Source organism: Myotis nattereri, assembly GCF_964212035.1.
Source record: "Myotis nattereri genome assembly, chromosome: 3".
NCBI lineage: Eukaryota > Metazoa > Chordata > Mammalia > Chiroptera > Vespertilionidae > Myotis > Myotis nattereri.
The window spans coordinates 213606515-213625297 of record NC_138077.1 but is presented as its reverse complement, the minus strand read 5'-3'; the positions used below and the strand labels follow the sequence as shown (position 1 = coordinate 213625297).

Below are 18783 nucleotides of genomic sequence, written 5' to 3'. Positions count from 1 at the left end.
CCGTGGAGACACCAATCGGCAGCTTTTCTTAATCGATTTAATACCACAGCCCCGGCCCACTCAGGCTGAGCGCCAGCCGAGCCATTTCCTAACCCCTCCCCGTGCTCCCCGCCGCGCCTCTGCCCTCAGCAGCCCCCAGGGGGCGGGCGGGGCGGGGCCGGCTGGCGCTGCTACGCAGGGCCGTGCCAGAGGCGCACATAATAAGTGACATAAAATGTCTACACGCGTAAGTAACAGTACTTAGGGCTTCTGCAAGGGCCCTCGGGGCCCCCGGCTGGCGGGCGGGCCCCGCGTCACGGGCCGCGCTGCAGGCGGCTGCGCAGGTCCTCGGCGCAGCCGTCCAGCCCCATGCGCTCCAGGGCTGCGTAGATGGCGCCCAGGCCCGCGGGCTGCTGCTGGCGCCAGCGCTTGAGCATCTCGTACTGCTGGTCGCGGAAGCGGCCCACCTCCACCTCCACGGCCTCGATCTCGGCCTCGCGCAGCCCCAGAGTCCGCACGAACTCCTTCCAGCGCCGCGCGGGCACCGCGTCCATCACGTCGTAGAACTGCGGGCCCAGCTGCAGCGTGGCGGCCGCCGAGCCTGCAGGGGGCGCTGGCGAGAGCGGCGGCGGCGGCGGCGGCGGCGGCGGGCCTGGGGACAGACCAGAGAGACCCTGGGAATGTGGTCTGTGGCCAGAGCCTGGGAGGTCCTCCCGGTTAGTTAGGGAACGGGAAGTGGGCAAGCGGCGCCCCAGGAAACCACAGCTTTCACCTGGGACTTGGGCGGATGGGGCGAAGTCTCTTACCCAGAGCTCCGCTGCGCAGCTGGTCCCAGGACCACGGCACCTCCGCGCCAGGCGTTTCCTGGGTCTGGGGGCAGCCAGGGGTCCAGCTGTGGCCTACCAACTGGCCGGGGCAGACTTTCTCACTGCCGCTGGGTGGCACCACAAGGAGGTGGGCACTCTCAGGGGGCAAGAGGTGGGTGGTCTGGAAGCCAAGAGAGGCCCCAGGTCAGCCCTGCTTACCTAGCAGGCCGCTCTGCAGGAGCCTGACCAACAAGCACCCCCAGGGCCGCCTCCGGGCGGGCCATGTCCTCTCACCGGCCCCACGGGAGAGCTGTGTCCTCTGCTGGAGTCCCCAGCCCCTGCCCTTGCCATGGTGGCATCATCCCCCTGAACGGTTAGCTCCTGTTAACCTGAGGACCGCAGCCTCCTGAGAGCCACCGCCCGAGGACAGGCCCGTGCTGCCCTCATCCCCTGATAACTTGGCACACGTGTTTGTGAGGTCTCCTCCATGCCAGCCACGCCCTGGGCACCGGGAGTTCTGATAAGGCCCGACCTCTGGGCTCCAGAGCTGAGGCCTGGGCACTTGCTCACCCTCACCCAGAACGTGATTGGGATTCTCACCGGCAGGGTGGTCAGGGCCTCCATCCCGGCTCCATCTGCTGAGAGACAAGAGAGCTTAACCAGCACCCAGGCAGGGCTCCTGGACCTGGATGCTGGTCCAGCTTCGCTTGGGTTCCTCTACCAGCGGTTCTCAACCTTCTGGCCCTTTAAATACGGTTCCCCATGTTGTGACCCAACTATAAAATTATTTCCGTTGCTGCTTCATAACTGTCATGTTGCTACTGTTATGAATTGTAATGTAAATATCTGATATGCAGGATGGTCTTAGGTGACCCCTGTGAAAGGGTCGTTCGACCGCCAAAGGGGTCACGACCCACAGGTTGAGAACCGCTGCTCTATACACACACACACACACACACACACACACACACACACACACCAGCACTCCCCCAGCTCCCCTCTGCATCAGGCCGAGCGGGCTCTGGCTACCTGTTCTGACCCCAGGCTCATAGGAGTGTGTGCATGTATGCGTATGCATGCGTATGGGGTGGTATTCATGCATGTGTGGCATGCATGTGTGTGTATGCACATGTGGGTATGCACGTGTGCGCGCGTATGTATGCGTGTGGGTATGCACGCGTGTGTGAGCAAATGTGCATGCACTTACCAGGAACCATGGGCTTGCAGGGCTGGCAGCGGCGGTATGTGTAGGTTAGGGTGGCACCAAGCATGAGTGGAACCACCAGGCCCGCCAGGAGCACCTGGACCCAGAACACTGAGGGAGCACTTGGTGGGTGCTGGGTGGTAGCCACCCCCAGGCTCCCCTCGGCCCTTCCCAGCTCTCCTGCTGTGTCCCCAGCATGCCACCTACTCTGCCTCCAGCCGCAGGCAGCCACGCAGGGCTCAGGACAGCTCCAGAGGGTGCTCCTGCTGGGGGCGGGGGGTCAGGGAGTGAGGACCCACCCGGCGGGCTGTCCAGGCTGCCTGACCTCTCCATCCCTTCCAGGCCTCTTCCCCGGGAGCCTCGCTCTACCCAAGAATGTTCCCGAAGGACTGCTGAAACGCCCGTGTCCCCAGTAACTATATCAACCACCAGGATTTATCAAGCTGCTTCTAGGCCCGCAGGAGGGCCACTAGAAGGCCAGCTCCATAGGACCAGGACCGCCTGTTGTGCTCCCTGGTGTACCCCAGCACCTGGAAGGGGGTCTGCAGATGGGAGGTGCTCTGCGGGGGGACCACTAATGCCCCCAGGTTCAGATGGGGACGCCACACATCGGAGTGAAGTCGCTTGCCCAACAGCCTCCAGGGAACCAGGGGCGGGTCCTGAGTCTCAGCCCAAGCTTTGAAACCACCGATGCACCTCTCTGTACACGCCAAATCCTCTTCCTCACGCACAGCTGCAAGGACTACCACAGGGCCCTTACCTGCCTGGCACAGGTGAATCCACATCTCCCTTTACATGTCTGCCTGGAGGGGCCCACCCACCACAGGGCCAAGCCCCCTCCTCCCTGCCCCTGGCCCCGCTCTGCTCCCCGCTCCCCTCCCCCTGCCCAGGGCAGCCAGGAAGTTACGTGGGGCAGGACACACAGCTGTTGCCATGTTCATAGAAGCCAGGCAGGCAGGCGCCACATTCGGTGTCTCTGCTGGAACCTGCACACCAAGAGACAGGGTGGGTCAAGGTGGGAGAGAGGGAGGTGGAGTGGGGGGGGGCGGTCAAGATGGGAGAGGGAGGCGGTGGGGGGTCAAGCTGGGAGAGAGGGAGGCAGGGGGATCAAGATGGGAGAGAGGGAGGTGGGGGTCAATAGCCCGTGTTGGGGGTACTCACAGGGCACCCGCGTGTGGCGGTGCAGGGCCCCGCAGTCTAGGCATGGGTGGCAGAGGAAGGGCGAGCTGCCGATGCAGTGTGGGACCAGGCACTCCACAAACCAGCCTGGCGGGCAGCCACACCTGGTGTCGGCCACTGCCGAGCAGTTCTCCAGGGCCACCTGGGAGGCTGGTGGGGGTGCAGGGAGATGGGGGAGCAGAGGCCGTTAGGGGCAGATCCCCGGAAGAACAGAGACAGGGCCACCCCAAGGGAGAGGGAAGCGCACACCCCACAGACCAGGCCTGAGGTGTGTGCAGACAGGATGGCGGCCAGGAGGGAAGGGCGCCCTGAGGCAGGGTCAGGAGAGGGGCCTGAGGGGGGTGGCCCAAACCAGCCACTTCCTTCAGAGGAGGCAGGCACAGCCTGTCCTCAGGGCCCCCACCGGACACCAGCAGCTCCTCACCCTGCTCATCGCAGGCCTGGCAGCGGGCGCAGCTGGTCTCGTGGTGGTGCTCCCGGGCCAGGAAGGTGCCCTGGGCGCACGGGACGCAGGTGGCGTTGCCACAGGGCTCTGTGCAGCGGGCCACTAGGTATTGCCCTGTGGAGCCCAAGCTGGGGTCAGAGAGTCAGAGGGGCTCCCGCCTTCCCTCCCTCCCTCCCCCCTCCCTCCCTGTACTCCCTATTTCTCTCCCAGCCTCCCCTCCCACCCCCCCACCCCCCCCCCCGACCCGGCAGCCACTCACCTGCCGGGCAGCCTCTGCAGCAGAGCGGATCCATCCTCTTCCGAAAGTCAGGGGCACAGTCACACCTGGGGCTGGGGGTGCCACCCCGGCCCTGGGCGCCCAGCAGGAGCAGGAGGAGGGCCTGGGAGACAGGGGCTGCTGGCTCCCGCGTGAGCATGGCTTCCCCACGCGGGGCCTCTCCCTGCCCAGTCTCCCCAGCGTCAGAGGCCCCGGGATGTTGCCCTCAGAGCAGCCCACTTCTCAGGCTCTTGGGCAGAAGGGGTGCCCAGGGGGTGGGGATGAGACAGGGAGACAGGCCCGGCTGGGCAAGAGGAGGGCTCCCCCAGCCCCTCACAGGGCCCCTCCAGCAGGAAACAGGGAGCCCCAGCCCCGCCCTGCCCCGCCCGAGGGACCCCGCGCTCTCTCCCTCCGGGGCCTCCAGACCTCAGGGACCCTGGCAGGGCGCTTCCTCTCCTCGGAAGAGCCCGCCCTGGCTGAGCCTCTAACTAGGTCAGAGGGCAGGGCCTGCCCAACCCCCAGCGAGTCTGGGAGCAAGATTCAGATATTCGCTATTCTATTCGCGGGACCCCTTCCTCCCCGCGCAGATCCAGGCCCAGAGACTTGAGGCCGCCCCCCTACTCCCCACCGCCCCCATCCCCACTCACTGCAGTCACCACTGCCGCCCAGCGCCGGGGCTGCCGGTCCATGGCCCGGTGCCTCGCCGCTCTGGGCCCTCAAGCGCGACTGGAAGGGGCAGGACAGGCGTGTGCCTGCGGGGGCTTCCCCACTCTGCCCGCCCTGCCCACCGCAGTTCCGGCCCAGCACCCAGCCGCAGGGCCCGCCCCCTGCCACCCGTGAGCCTGCCTGCCTCCGTGGTGGGGGTCGGGGAACAGCCCAGGGGCCCTGGAAGTGGAGCCCTGACCTGGGGGGGCCTCACAGGGGTGGCAGGGGGCGGGCAGCAAGGTGCACAGAGCACAGGGCTGCTCTGGTGCCCAGCCTGGCTTCCAGCCTCAGCCCTGAGACCACCACTCCGGGGTGAAGTAACTTCCTCCACGGGGTTTCAGAGCCAAGCCCCTGCAGATGCTGTAAGGTGTGGGTGCAGGGGCCCCTCCCCTGGAGAGGAGCCCCAGAGAGACTCCCGGTGAGCCCAGGACAGGTCGCCCACCCCGGCATAAGCTCACGGGGCAGCCCAGGCAGGCACCACGAGGGGCTCTAATGGTGGACCTCATGGCTGTGTAGGGAATGGGTTGGTTTTGGGGTGTTGGGCTGGTGGCCTCTGCCCCCTAATTCACTGCTGCTCCCCGCGGTCTCTCCCCCGGTGCCCCACCACAGATGGGGGGGCAAGAGCTCAGTCCCCGAGTCCTGAAAAGGGTGGGTTCCGAAAGCAGAGGTCTCCTTCCAGTGGCGTATGTACAAGTCTTTATAAAAGAATCAAAGCTCAATAAATATGCAACTTTACAGCGAGCCCAGCGGGCCTGGGGGCGAGAGGGAGGCGAGGGCAAGCGACTGTCCCATCTGGGGCCACAGGAGGGTGGAGGTGGGTGGCCCTGGAGCCCAGCGCAGTGGAAGCTGGTGACTTCAGGGAATAGCAGACGAGGAATCCTGCTGGGCAGGCGGGCAGGGGTGGGGGTGGGCGCAGGTTAGTGACGGTGGGGACTATGGGGGCCATCCTGAGCCTGGGCCTCTGCCGAACCCTCCTCCATCTCCATCCAGTCTGGCCAAGTGCAAACGGCCCAGCGGCGGCAGGGGTCCGGCCCGGCACTCGGCTTGTGCGCACACAGGCAGCAGCTGGAGCGGGGCCGCACCCCCCCGGAGGCCTGCTGTCTGCTGTCCGTGGTCAGTGGCACCCTTGGGGGCCTCCTTCTGCTCAGACCTCCCTGCAGGGGAGGGGAGGGGAGAGACAGTTCTTCCTTTGCTGATGCCACTCAGAGGGACTCCAGCCACCCTCTCCTCCCCGCTACAATCCTGACCTCTGACCCCTCACCACTGCTGGCCGAAGACACCCTCAGCCAAGCTCTGGGCCAGGCCTTGGGCTCCCTCTTCCATCCATAGCCCTGGGTACCACCTGCTCCAGCCATGACCGTGCCCCTACCGGCCCCCAGGGCTCAGTGCCCCCAGTGCCAGCACGCTGGCCGCCGGCCCTCTCCACCCCGGGTAGACACTCACGAGGCAGTGAGCGTGGAGTTCAGCAGCAGGGTGGTCCTGATGCGGTAGAGCTGGGCCAGCGTCAGCTTCCTGTGCTGGGCAGAGATCCCGGGGGGTGGCTCAGGCTGGACCCTGGGGGAGGCCCCTGAGAACAGCTCTCTGCTCCTCCTGGCGGGCCCTTCGGGCTCCCCCGCCAGGCAGGCGGTCCTGCCCTCCATCTCTGATGGCTGGGAGCCACTGCCAGGGCTGGGTGCGCCCCCGCAATTCCAGCAGGGCCCAGCTTCGTGAGGGGAGCCCCGAGTCCTCGTGCTGGTGGCTGTGGCAGCCAAGCAGAGTTCTGACCGGCTGCGGCTGGGGGCTGGGGGCGCCCCCTGGGTGGCGGCCCCTGCCAGCAGCTGCAGGAGGCTGGCCTCAGATTTGGACTTGAGCAGGTGGGGCAGGCGGGGCAGCAGCTGGACAGGGGTGCGGCGGCGGAGGCGGGGCGAGGGCGGGGGTGAAGGGGCTTGTGGTAAATCTAGGGGCCGGGGCGCTGGCTCCGCCGCAGGGGCTGGGGTCGCAAAGTCTTGCAAGGAGGTGGGGGAGAGGGTGCCGTAGGCGGAGTCCATGGAGCAGGAGCGGCCGTCCCCGGGGCCCAGGGCCAGCAGCTCGCTGGTCGGCGTGACGGACGAGGCGGTGGTACTGAGGGACATCTCGTCCGACTGGGAGCTGAAGGGGCCCCCCTCGAACTCGGGAGAGGACAGCGTCTCCCCAGGCTCCAGCACCACCATGGCCAGGGTCTCTGTGGAGCCGTCCGAGGCGCTGCAGGCCGGGAAGGGAGTCAGTCCCGGCAAAGGAACCCCGTGCAGCCCCGGCTGGGCACAGCAGGGGCCCACAGCCTCGGCCCTGCCCGCCTGAGGCTCAGAGATGGCCAACATGGCATAAGCCCAGATCCCCCAGCTCCTGTGCCCACAGCGGACATCAGCATGGCATCCGTCTCCATCACGGAACACAGCCTGAGCGCCCTCAGCTCGCTCCAAGCAGCTACTAATGGAGCAGAGTTGGCGTCAAGTTGAAAAGCCTTTGCCAGCCCTGCCTAGACTCTGGTGCTCCCACACCAGAACCCACACCCGCTCCCTGCTGGGTTCACAGCATGAAGCCATTCCGAGAAAGGAACTGGAGCTGGGCCCAGCCTGGGGGTCAGGAGCCCCAGGTTGCAGGGCCCGCCCTGCCCGGGCCGGGGGTCCTGGGCAAGCGTACCAGTGCTGGGAGTCCAGGCTGTTGCTGCTTTTGCGCAGGATGGTGGGGGAGCTGGCGGCGGAAGTGCTACTCTCCCCACCCTCCTCATCCTCCTCATCTTCCTCCTCGTCCTCCTGCTCATCCTCCTCCTCCTCCTCTAGGCTCTGCAGGTGTGGCTGGCTGCCCGCGTGCTCCTGCGCACGCAGCTGCTGCAACTGGTTCTGCAGGCAGGGGCGGCATCCACAGGAGCAGGTGGGCTGTGAGCTGCAGCCCCACCAGGCCGCCCGCCTGCCCGCCGCCCGGCATTCTCTCACCTGGGCATTGTAAATGGAGTCCACCCAGCCCCGGCACAGGGCCTGCCCGCTGGCCTGGAACGTGTAGGCCCCCACGGCGCTGTGGAACTCGTTCAGGTAGATGAGGAGGAAGGAGCCTGCTTAGGAAGGGCTGAGTCAGTGTCGGCCACGACCTCTGCCGGCCCCGCCCATCACAGCCCGGGCCCAGGGGCAGGGGCGGGCTCCTCACCAGGGTCCCGCAGCTCCCGGCACACGATCTTGTCCACCAGCAGTGGCGGCCTGATGACCTTGGTCCTCTCAGCCTTCTTCACTGCCTTGGTCACCAAGAGCAGGTCCGTGAAGAGGAAGCAGTACACATCCACCTGGGGGGCAGGGGGAGCAGGAGAGGCCAGGGGTCAGAGCCAGGGTCCTGGGGCCTCAGGCAGGGACCCTCCGCCTGCCTGCTGCAGCGCCCTCTCCTGGGGGCACTCAGACTTGGTCAAACACCTCTCCTGTCCTCATGGCCATGAATGTGAGAGCAGAATTAAAAGGAAGAGCAAGCCCTAGCTGGTTTGGCCCAGTGGATACAGCATCGGTCTGTGGACTGAAGGGTCCTGGGTTCGATTCTGGCCAAGAGCACATGCCCAGGTTGTGGGCTCAGTCCCCAGTGGGGGGCGTGCAGGGAGCAGCCCATCGGTGATTCTCTTTCATCATTGATGTTTCTATCTCTCTCTCTCTTTCCTTTCCTCTCTGAAGTCAATTTAAAAAAGGAAGAACAAGAGGATTTTCTTTCATTGAGCTATAGACTTGTGACTTATTTAAATTAAAACTTGATATTAAAGAGGAAAGGGAGGTAAATTTTATTTTATTTTTAATATATTTTTATTGATTTCAGAGAGGAAGGGAGAGGGAGAGAAACATCAGAGAGAATCATTGCTTGGCTGCCTCCTGCACGCCCTCTACTGGGGATGGAGCCTGCATGTGCCCCTGGCCAGAGTCGACTCGGAATCCTCCAGTACACAGGCCGACTAGCCACTGGGAGGCAACTTTAAATCCTGACTTGCAGGCTCTGGGCTACATGGCGCATGACAGATTACTAGCTCAGTGCAAGCGTCTGTTCCTGGCCTGCTAACGGAGTGTGCCCGCTCCCTCCCACCAGAAACCACATGGCATCAAGTGGGCAAGACAGGCACCCACGGGCTGTGGCCATGCTGCTGGATTTGTAAAGCGCCAACTGCAGGCAAATAATCATCCCTCATAGACCACAAGGTCACTAGTTCTTGAATCACCGCCCAACTGCCTGGGCAGCTGAGAACCACTGGCTCCACCCAGGAGGTGGCCCAAACCTGCAGGGCAAGTGGGGGCGGGGCAGGGGCCCTGCACACGGGGTGGCCCCTAGAGTCACCTTGCTGTCCTTTCCCTCCTTCATCCTCAGGCTGCCCTCCAAAAGCAGCTGACGCGTCTCCTCGGGGGAGGCACCAGGGATGGGCGCAGTCAGGTCCAGGTGCAGGAATTCCTTCAGGAGCTGGGGGGGGGGGGGGCGCAGGTGCGGGGGGGGTCAGGGCTGATCTCCCAGCTCAGCGAGGAGTCCCCACGCGAGACTCACTCCAGCACCTCCCTCCTGCCAGTCTGGCCCCTTCTCCCTCCCAGCAGGGTCAGGCTGCCCACCTTGTCCACCTCGTCGTTGCTACCCTCCACCACCTCGTAGGCGTCAATGCGGCTCACCACGGCCGCCAGCCGCTGCCGCTCCTGTCGCTGCCGCATGCACGCGTTCACGTGGTGGATGAAGCGCTCCACGGAGCTGATCTGGGGGTGGACAGTGGCTGGTTCAGACCCAGGGTCAGGGAGCGCCCGGCCGCAGAGGGAACCGTGTCGCCCTGGTTACCATGGTGATGACGGCCTCCTTGGCCCGCGGCTCGTCCGTCTTCCTGAGCACCGACTTGAGCAGCAGCGGGTACTTGGTGAGCCGCTGGTGGGGCTTGGCGAGCATGTCGCTCAGCTTCAGCCGCTGGCACTGCTGGTGCTTCTCGGCCCACTGCGCGGGAGGGGGCGGAGCTCAGAACAGGCCCCGCCCCGATCACAGGCCCCGCCCCCTGGCAGCTCCTGCGCACCAGCAGCCAAGGTGGGCCACCTGCGCCCCTGCCACCAGCCCGCCCCGCCGCCCTCACCGCCCTCACCGTCACGTAGGCCCGGAAGAGGTCGTTGTCGCGCAGCAGGCTGCGCATGTACTCCATGCAGCCCTCCTCCTCCATGCAGTACCGGATGTAGGGCTTGAAGAGCGAGCCGAACTGGCGCAGGGAGAACGCACACCGGTTACTTTACGGACGCCCCCCGCGGGCCGGGCCCTGCACAAGCGCTCCCTGGCCCTTTCGCGACCACCCCGACCACCCCGCAGGTGACAAGCCTATCCTCCCTCTTTTCCGTAGGAGAAAACAGCCGCTCGGCGGGCGTGACCCCCTCGGCCAGGGAGCAAGGGCAGACGGCCAGGTGGGGTCCAACCCGGGCGACCGACTGGGCATTCCTTGCCTCTGACCTCTAGGAGTCGGGCGGGGCCACTACTCCCAGGGAGGTGGGGTGATGAGCAGATGAGATCGGGGCCCCAGCCCTGCTGCCGCATCACCCCGCCCGGCCCGGGTCGGCTGGGTCCGTACCATCTTGAAGCCTTTGAGGAGGTCGCCGGGCTGCAGCAGCGCCCGCGTGCGCCGCGCCTTCTCCACCATCGGCGCCATCACGCTGCCCCACAGCCCGCGGTGCAGACGCGCGATCTCGGGGATGTTGCTGAACAGGCGCTCCGCCTCCACCTGGAGGGGCGGGAGGTGCGCTCGGCCCCGCCCCCAGCCTCCCCGACCCGTGAGCCCCGCCCCCGTTCGTCCTCTCCCTTTCTTCGCCCCCCTCCATCCCCCCTCTGAAGCCACGCCCCACGCTTCACCGACTCCACTGGTAGGTCTACCCTCTTCCAGCCCCGCCCCTCCCGTCTCCACCCCTGCTTAAGCCCCGCCCCCACCCCAATCCCCTCCCCCAGGCCCAGCCGTACCTCACACAGCAGCCCTGATTCTTGCAGGTTCAGGAGGCAGCACAGGAACAGCTGTGGGAGGACGCTGCAGCTGTGGGCGCTGCAGCTTGGGGGTCCCAGTCCCGAATCCCCACCCAGATTCTTAGGCTCCCCTCTACCCTTCTCGCTTCCCCGGAGGCTCTAGGCACCCAGGGGCAGTGAGGGTTCACCTTTTCAGAAAACGCCCAAACCCCATGGCCCCCGGAGGGTCGCCCTGCCCAGGCCCCACCTGGAAGGAAGCTGTCCTCCGCTCTTCCCTGGCTCAGCCTCTGAGTCTCAGCTCAGAGGGGGCCTGCCTGAACCCCCAAGCCCAGGCCAGGTGCTCCCCACCCCCCAGATCAAAGTCCCGACATACACATGCCCCAGCGCCTACCCACGCTGTCTCCACAGCTAGGGTGTGGGTTGCTGGGCGCCTGGCCCACGGCAGGTGTTCGGGAATAGCCGTTGAATGAGCGAATCAAAGCGTGAGACCCGTGTTAATTCAGCTCAACCCACACACCTGCCGGAAGGTCCTCCCAGGTGCAGCCCTGCTTGCTTCCTTCCCACTTGGTGGCCTGGCAACTGCCCCTTCTGCAAAGGCCCTAACTCAGTGATGGCGAACTATGACACGCGTGTCAGAGGTAACATGTGAACTCAGTTTTTTGGTTGATTTTTCTGTTAAATGGCATTTAAATATATAAAATAAATATCAAAAATATAAGTCTTTGTTTTACTATGGTTGCAAATATCAAAAAAATTCTATATGTGACACGGCACCAGAGTTAAGTTAGGGTTTTTCAAAATGCTGACACGCCGAGCTCAAAAGGTTCGCCATCACTGCCCTAACTCTTCTGGGGGAGGAGGGCATCCAAAGGGAGCAGATGGGGTGGCTCTGGGCCCCACTCACGTTCGTGATCACCCGCAGCTTCTTAATGTAGGAGGCCTCCGTGTGCAGGAGCTCCCACACCGCCTCCTGCTGGTGGCACTGCCTCCGGGTCAGCTTCTGTGGGGAAGGAGGGGTCAGCCAGGAGCCGGGTGCAGGACAGCCAGGAAGTGGGGAGGGGAGCAACCTTGCATGTAACCTCCTTTTCCTGGTAGAGACTCAGGGGTCCCCCAAGTTCTGGGCCCGCCTCTACCAACAGGACGTCTAAACGGCACACTGTAATTGCACTTGGCCTCAGTCTCCCCAAAGTGGGTTAATGATGACAACAGCTTCACAGGGCTGTCCTGGGACATCCTGTCACTGGGTGCTCAGAAGGGCCCCACGAAGTGGGGGGATCATGTTGTCCTTTCCCCGGAAGAGGGAGGAGGTGGCTGTGGGTGGCACCCACCTCATGCCCATCCATGAGGTCCCGCCAGCTGTCCTCCAGCCACAGGCAGGCACCGTCCTCATCCTCTTCCTCGTCTCCCTCCTCCTCCCACGAGTCATGGTCGAAGCGAAGCCTCCGGGGCAGCCGGGGCAGCCCAAAGAGGCCGTAGGCGTGCAGCTTGCCCTCCAGCTGCTCCATCTTGTCCACCTCCTGAAAGGAGACCAGTGTCAGGGTCAGGGTCAGGGGTCAGGGCCAGCCGCTGCCCTGCCCCAGGGCCCACGGGACCACATACCCGGCCGAAGACACTGGCACTGGGGCCCGAGCTGAAGAAGCCGCTGAAGCGACTGGCGGCGCGGTTCTTCCAGCTGTCATTGCCGCCGCTGGGCAGCGAGCAGCTGGAGGGCACGGGGGGCTCCTGCCCAGGGATGCTCGCCTCTCCCAGGAACTCTGACATGTTCTTGCGGCGGCGGCCAGGGGCCTGGCCAGGGAGGGGGGGTCAAGGCCAGCCCTGCCCTGGTCCCCACAGCCCTGCCCCATGGGGGGTTTCCTGGACCTCGGACCAGGCTGTGATGTGGGAGGGTCTCTGCAGGACGTGTGGGTCCTGGAGTGCCACGGCTCCCAGGACCCACGTGTGCTCTGGGGCCTGGAAGATCCAGACACAGATGCACCTGGGCCACTCCCAGCCTCCCAGCCACAGTGCAGAGCAGGCGGGGAGAGAACATTCACACAGCTCCAAGGGGATCCGTCACACACACACACACATTCATACACACACACACTCAACACACATACACACACACTCACACACTCATACACACACACACTCACACACACACACACACACACACACTCGCTGGGCACAAGCAGACTCTCGGAGACAGACCTACCACCTTAGATCGGAAAAGGGCCCCCTGTTCCCAGAGCCAGCCCCGTTTTCAAGGAGGGGAGGTTAAAGCCCCAGGAAGGAGCAATGAGGGCCCAGCTGACCTCCCCGGGGCCCGTCCCCAGCCTCCTCCTCACCAGGATGTCCAGGCTCTCCCGGCGGCTCTGGGGGTCCGTGCGCTCCAGGCCCGGGGGCCCGGCTCCGGCTGGCCGCAGGATGGGCAGACTCAGGGACTTGGAGTCCTTCACTCCCTGCTCCACCTTCCCCTCGTCCCCCTGCTTGGCTGGGGCAGCATTAGGGGGCAAGGAGAGGTCCTCAACACCCAGGTCTGGTGGGAGAGGGGGCTCGGGTCCTCTCTCCCCAAGGATCCAAACCAAGGCCGAGCTGCCCTCCCCGAGGCCCCGCCCTGCACCGCCCAGCGGACACCTGTATGGTAATGAGCCTGCTCAGGGCCATTGCCAATGGGAACCTGAGCCTGGGAGAAGCGCTCATCTCCAGGAGGCCCAGCCAGGCGCCCCCACTCTCCACCCAGCCAGCTGCTCACCTTTGACCCGCAGGTAGTGTCCCCCGAACCTGTAGGCCTCGAAGGTGAGGGACAGGGGGGTGTTGGACTGGTCCAGGTAGATGTCCACTTTGCCCAGTGCGATGCCCTTCCTTTCAAATATGGGCAGCAGCACCTCCCTGCCCCAGACGGGAGCTGTGTCTGTTAGGGGGCAGTCATACCCCCCACCCGACCCAGGGCCCCAGCTCCACCCGCCTTCCCAGTGGAAAAGGGAGCACCCACGGGGTCACACACAAGCACACGGACGCACAGGTGCATGCGCACACCCACACACACCACAGAGGTGTGTCCTGCACGTAAGGGCAGACGCTGTCCCAGGCCCGTCCACACCCAAGGAATGGGCCACGCACACAGGGTGGGACTGCTCACACGGGTGCACAGGCCTGTCACACCACAGGGGAGGGTCTGCCCACAGCTGGGGGACATGCTCACAGACACACACAGTCACTGTGCAGGAGCCTGCCCCTGCCCACAGCCCATTCCGCACGCAGGCCCTCCAGGCCCTACCCCAGCGCCTTCTTCTTCACGGCCGGCACAATCTCTGTCTCGATGTCTACATTCAGGTCAAATTTCAGGGTGAAGCACTCCTTGCTTGGGTCCTGAGAGGACATGGGTCTCAGCTTCTGTGCCCCCTTTTCCTGCCCTCCCCACCCCAGGGCCCAGAAGGGGACCCCAGCAGGGGAGTGAATGCAGGGAGTCCCCAGCCGCCTGTGTCCCAGGGAGGCAGCCAATGTCCCTGAGACCTGAGGGAGGAGCTCCTGCAGCATGCCCCACCTGGCTAAGGTGGGCCGCGCTGGGCCACAGGGCAGTTGGCGCGGGAGGGACACATGGGGCAGAGCAGACAGGCCCAGGCTCGGGGGTGAGGCTGAGCCTGCCAGGGCCCTCTGCCAGCCGGGGGCTCCTTACATCGGTGTGTCTCCTCCTGGCTTTCTTCTTGGAGAGTTTCAGGCCTGTGCTCTTCCGGTCCCTGCAGGGGAGCCAGGGAGGACAGGGGTTGGAAACACAGTGGGTCCTCACCAGGATGTGTTGTGAGTGGGCCCTGGCTGCCTACCCACACCTCCAACAAACACCCCAAGCGACCAAGTAACTCAGGTGCCCTCGGGCGGGCCAGGGCCCAGGAGGGGCTTTGCGCCCTCTGGTGGCCACCACAGGAATCACACCCAGGGGTACCTAGTCCGTGAAGCCAGGAGGCTGGCCCAGGCTAGGTGGCCTCCCCCAGGAATCAGGCAGCCGCAGAGACAGGGAGGGGTCTCCAGTCAGCCCTTCGGAAGCCGCTGGTCCCTGGATCTCTGATCTCAGACCCAACCTTGGGACCCTCAGTGTCTTCTCGCCCACCTTCCCCTCACCTACCCTTTGCCGTCCACTGAGCTTTCCTCCTCCTCCTCCAGGTCCACTGCAGGGCTGGTGCGTGGGGGGCATGACCGCGTGGACACGTTCCGGGCCAGGACAGAGCCTTTAGGGTAAAACGGAGAGGGTTGTGCCCTAGCTGGTGTGGCTCAGTGGATAGAGCATAGGCCTGGGGACTGAAGGGTCCCGGATTCGATTCCGGTGAAGGGCACATGCCTGGGTTGCGGGCTCGATCCCCAGTGGGGGGCGTGCAGGTGGCAGCCTATCAATGATTCTCATCATTGATGTTTCTATCTCTCTCTCCCTCTTCCTTCCTCTCCGAAATCAATAAAAAATATATATTGAAAAAGGAAAACAAAAACAAAACAGAGCGGGTTGTGCCTGCTCCCTCGCTGGCCCCCTCCCTAGCCCTCCAACACGGCCACCGCTGACCCTGCGGCCCGCCCCCCAACTAGCCAGGGCCCTTTGGTTCTCTGAGGAGAGGTGCTCGGTCGCTGCTTAGCACCTAGTCGCCCCCAGACTCAAAAAGGCACAGGGCCCTGAGAGGACACCGTAGGTGATGCCCGCTCTCAGTACAAATCCACCTGCGGCCTCAGTTTACCCTTCTATGAAATCGGGACCAGGAAGCCAGCCCCTGGGACTCCTCAGGAAGGGCCCAAGGTCCTGGCTCTTTCTCTCAGGCCTCCCCACTCCCACCCTGTGGCCAAACCCAAAGTCCCAGGAGGCCTGGCGGAGAGGCAGTCCTTTTAGTGCCTCTAACCAGCTGAGGAGACGAAGGGCTGGCCCCCCAGCACAGCCAGCTGGCAGGGGGCCTGGGCCAGGTCCCTATTCAGCAGAGGGGTTTCTTGTTTCCGGCTACAGGTTCCTCTGACCTGCCCCCCTCCCCCCACCCGCAGCCCTGCCGCTGGAAGATTTGCCCAGAAGTGGCCTGCCCGAGGACAGAAAGAAAGGGACCGTCTCCTCGCTGGCCCCCGTCCAGGCGCAGGGCAGCTGTGGAGGCGCAGACCCAGCACCTGGTAGAGACAGGGCTGCCCCCGAGATGGGGCACAACCCCCAGCCCTTTCTCTTGTTTAAAAAACTTGTAGAGCCGCCGAAACCGGTTTGACTCAGTGGATAGAGCGTCGGCCTGCGGACTGAAGGGTCCCGGGTTCGGTTCCGGTCAAGGGCATGTACCTGGGTTGCGGGCACATCCCCAGTGGGAGATGTGCAGGAGGCAGCTGATCGATGTTTCTCTCTCATCGATGTTTCTAGCTCTCTATCTCTCTCCCTTCCTCTCTGTAAAAAATCAATAAAATATAAAAAAATAAAAATAAAAAATAAAAAACTTGTAGAGCCAGGCCGGTGTGGCTCAATGGTTGAGTGTTGACCTATAAACCAGGAGGTCACGGTTCGATTCCCGGTCGGGGCACATGCCCGGGTTGCAGGCTCGATCCCCAGTGTGGGGCCTGCAGGTGGCAGCCGATCAATGATTCTCTCTCATCATTGATGTTTCTGTCTCTCTCTCCCTTCCTCTCTCTGAAATCAATAAAAACATATTTTAATAAAAAAAAACTTGTGGAACAAAAGGGACTGAAACATACTTGCGTGTCATCATTTACAGTCAACTCTTGTCCTTCTGACAGCTGTCCTGGCTCCCCCAGTTACCAAGACATGGTGCCCCCAGAAAGGGGATGTGGGGCAACCCTGGGAACTCTGGGGCCAGGCGGGGCACCCCGATCCGTGCTCACCTTGGGGGGGCAGGTCGAAGCGGACGTGCCCATCATAATGCATGGCGCTGTGGAACTTGCTGTCACAGGCTTGGCAGAGGTTGAGGGGTCCCCGGCGGTGCAGCTGCTGGCAGTCGGCGTGGTGGCATACCTGTGGGCGAGGATGGGAGGTGGGCTGTGGCCAGACCTCTGCCGGGCCTAGGGGGGCCTCCTGGCCCCTCAGGCGCTGCCCTTCATTTCCAGCCATGTTCTCCCCACGGGTGCCTGGTGCTCGGGAAGTCACTCGACAAACGTTTCCCAGGCACTTACTTTGTGCCACTCTGAGGGATGCAGAGAAACCCCACGCCCTGCCCAGCCATGCAGTGCCCAGGGGCAGACTTCGAGTAAGTAACCAGAGGCGGGTGCAGCCAGGGCCTCTTCCTGGGGCGCAGGCAGGAAGGACACCCAGAAACGAAGCTCAGGCTGCCGTTCGGTTTGGCAGCGCGGTATCTGCACCAGAAGGCGCCCCGCCTCCCGCTCGGAGCCTCTGCCCTCGGTTCTATGGCCTCGCTGGTCCTGAACCGCAGACCCTGCCAGGCTCCTAAGTCAGGAGGGAAGGGGGATGGAGGCACCCGGGACAGGGGTTGGTGTTGGGTGCCCATGGTCCCAGATTTACCTTATCATCCTGGCCTCTGCTCCCCCAGCCACCAGGGATGACTTCCTATCTCCTCCATCCTCCAACCTCCCACAGCTCACCCCCACCCTCTCCCGGAGACGCTGCTTCCTAATTTTTTTAAATGTTTTTTATTGATTTCAGAGCGGGAGGGAGAGATAGAAACATCAACAAGGAGAGAGAATCAGTGATCGGCTGCCTCCTGCAGGCCCTACACTGGGGATGTGCTCGAAACCCGGGCATGTGCCCTGACCTGGAATCGAACCGTGACCTCCTGGTTCATAGGTCAACATTCAACCACTGAGCCACGCCAGCTGGGCAGCTTCCTACATTTTTTAGGGAAACGGAAATATCAGAAGGGGATGCCATGAGCTCCCTCCATCACATTCACCACCTGCCCTGGGCTGTGGGGGCTTGGCCCTGCTCCAATCCAAGGCCAGCCTCTGGCCAAGGTGCAGACACAGGGCTTGGCATTTGCCACCTCCTACCTCCTCAGGTCACCCCTCCACAATGGCTCACTCCCATCTGCACATGGCATGGCACCTCTCATCTCAGCTGCTCTCCAGCTCCCTCCTTCTCCTCCAGCTAAACTCTCTAAAACAGTGGTTCTCAACCTTCCTAATCCGCGACCCTTTCATACAGTTCCTCATGTTGTGGTGACCCCCAATTTCATTGCTACAAATTGAACATAATTAAAGCATAGTGATTCATCACAAAAACAATACGTAATTATATATGTGTTTTCCAATGGTCTTAGGCGACCCCTGTGAAAGGGTCGTTTGACCCCCAAAGGGGTCGCGACCCACAGGTTGAGAACCGCTGCTCTAAAAGGTCTTCAGCCCAAGACGGTTTGGCTCAGTTGTTAGAGCATCAGCCCTCGTGACTGAAGGGTCATGGGTTCGATCCCAGTCAAGGGTCAAGAGCACGTTGCAGGCTGGATCCCCTGCCCGGGTCCCAGGTCAGGGCACCTGCAGGGGCAACCCATGGATGTCTGTCACATCATTGTTTCCCTCGGTCTCTTCCCCTCCCTTCCACTCTCTCTAAAAACCAACGGGAAAAATATCCTCAGGTGAGGGTAAATAAATAAAAATAAAACAGGTCTCCACGCTCACCACTTCCCGGTTCTCTCTTCTCATTTCTCTCTCTTTCCCAACTTTTTGTTTTAAAATATTTCAAACCCACAGCAAGGTGTCAGACTAGAACAATGACATCCACCCACGCTCCCCACTTCCCCGTTGTTCACGTCCGTCCGCCGCACCGACTTTCCGTCTCCTCTCGCCACCCCTCCCCGGCGAGAAACCCTGACGCCGCCTTCGAACACAGACGTCCTACGAAGCCCAAGACAATCGACTCCCCGGACGTGGCTGTTGGGCCCAGCCAGGAGCATCGGCACGTCCCCGGCCGGGTGAAGGGAGGCTTCTCGGTACAGGAGCCAAGCAAGGTCTGCACAGGCATCTGGTTGTCCGGTTGTTCCTTTCAGTATAAACGCCCCTATCCCGCCCGGGTGGCTCAGTTGGCTCCGTCCTATACCCCAAAAGGTTGCAGGTTCGATTCCCGGTCAGGGCACACACCTAGTTTGTGGGTCGATCCCCAGTTGGGACCTGTACAGGAGGCAACATCGATGTTTCTCTCTCACATGGATTTTCTTTCTCTCCGTCTCTCTCCCTTCCCTTCTCTCTAAAGACAAAACAAACACAACAAAAACAGACAAACATGTCCTCGGGTGAGGATTTTTTAAAAATTGTTTTTTAAAGAAGTACCCGATACTTTTTTTGCTGGGGCAGGGGGGGCGTGGGCCTTTTGTGACAC

At 63.0% G+C, this 18783-nt stretch overlaps 2 protein-coding genes across 6 annotated transcripts in view; both read right to left on the bottom strand.

Moving 5' to 3' along the window:
* Nucleotides 1–30: 30 nt before the first annotated feature.
* Nucleotides 31–4688, bottom strand: TNFRSF25 (TNF receptor superfamily member 25). The gene is made up of 9 exons (XM_081085480.1): nucleotides 4517–4688; nucleotides 3873–3993; nucleotides 3593–3727; nucleotides 3151–3318; nucleotides 2897–2975; nucleotides 1993–2255; nucleotides 1386–1420; nucleotides 786–966; nucleotides 31–631 (listed from the first exon to the last, which is right to left on the bottom strand). Exons 1-9 carry the CDS (start codon nucleotides 4556–4558, stop codon nucleotides 294–296), a joined length of 1362 nt encoding a protein of 453 aa, XP_080941606.1. The 5' UTR covers nucleotides 4559–4688; the 3' UTR covers nucleotides 31–293.
* Nucleotides 4689–5257: 569 nt separating this feature from the next.
* The window catches only part of PLEKHG5 (pleckstrin homology and RhoGEF domain containing G5), a gene marked incomplete at its 3' end in the record, with an annotated part of 45486 nt that continues 31960 nt past the window's right edge, over nucleotides 5258–18783 (bottom strand). For 3 of the 5 annotated variants that reach the window (XM_081085460.1, XM_081085462.1, XM_081085464.1), the window contains 20 exons: nucleotides 16344–16473; nucleotides 14620–14722; nucleotides 14176–14236; nucleotides 13777–13868; nucleotides 13252–13388; nucleotides 12845–12990; nucleotides 12117–12302; nucleotides 11846–12034; nucleotides 11422–11517; nucleotides 10518–10568; nucleotides 10135–10284; nucleotides 9661–9771; nucleotides 9369–9518; nucleotides 9152–9289; nucleotides 8889–9008; nucleotides 7734–7866; nucleotides 7526–7641; nucleotides 7233–7432; nucleotides 6018–6794; nucleotides 5258–5728 (listed from right to left, as the gene is read on the bottom strand). In XM_081085460.1, coding sequence (XP_080941586.1) covers nucleotides 5719–5728; nucleotides 6018–6794; nucleotides 7233–7432; nucleotides 7526–7641; nucleotides 7734–7866; nucleotides 8889–9008; nucleotides 9152–9289; nucleotides 9369–9518; nucleotides 9661–9771; nucleotides 10135–10284; nucleotides 10518–10568; nucleotides 11422–11517; nucleotides 11846–12034; nucleotides 12117–12302; nucleotides 12845–12990; nucleotides 13252–13388; nucleotides 13777–13868; nucleotides 14176–14236; nucleotides 14620–14722; nucleotides 16344–16473 — 3096 coding nt within the window. Of the gene's footprint in view, nucleotides 5729–6013; nucleotides 6795–7232; nucleotides 7433–7525; nucleotides 7642–7733; nucleotides 7867–8888; nucleotides 9009–9151; nucleotides 9290–9368; nucleotides 9519–9660; nucleotides 9772–10134; nucleotides 10285–10517; nucleotides 10569–11421; nucleotides 11518–11845; nucleotides 12035–12116; nucleotides 12303–12844; nucleotides 12991–13251; nucleotides 13389–13776; nucleotides 13869–14175; nucleotides 14237–14619; nucleotides 14723–16343; nucleotides 16474–18783 lie in introns of those variants that run through there. The other 2 variants (XM_081085463.1, XM_081085461.1) reach the window with 2 other exon arrangements.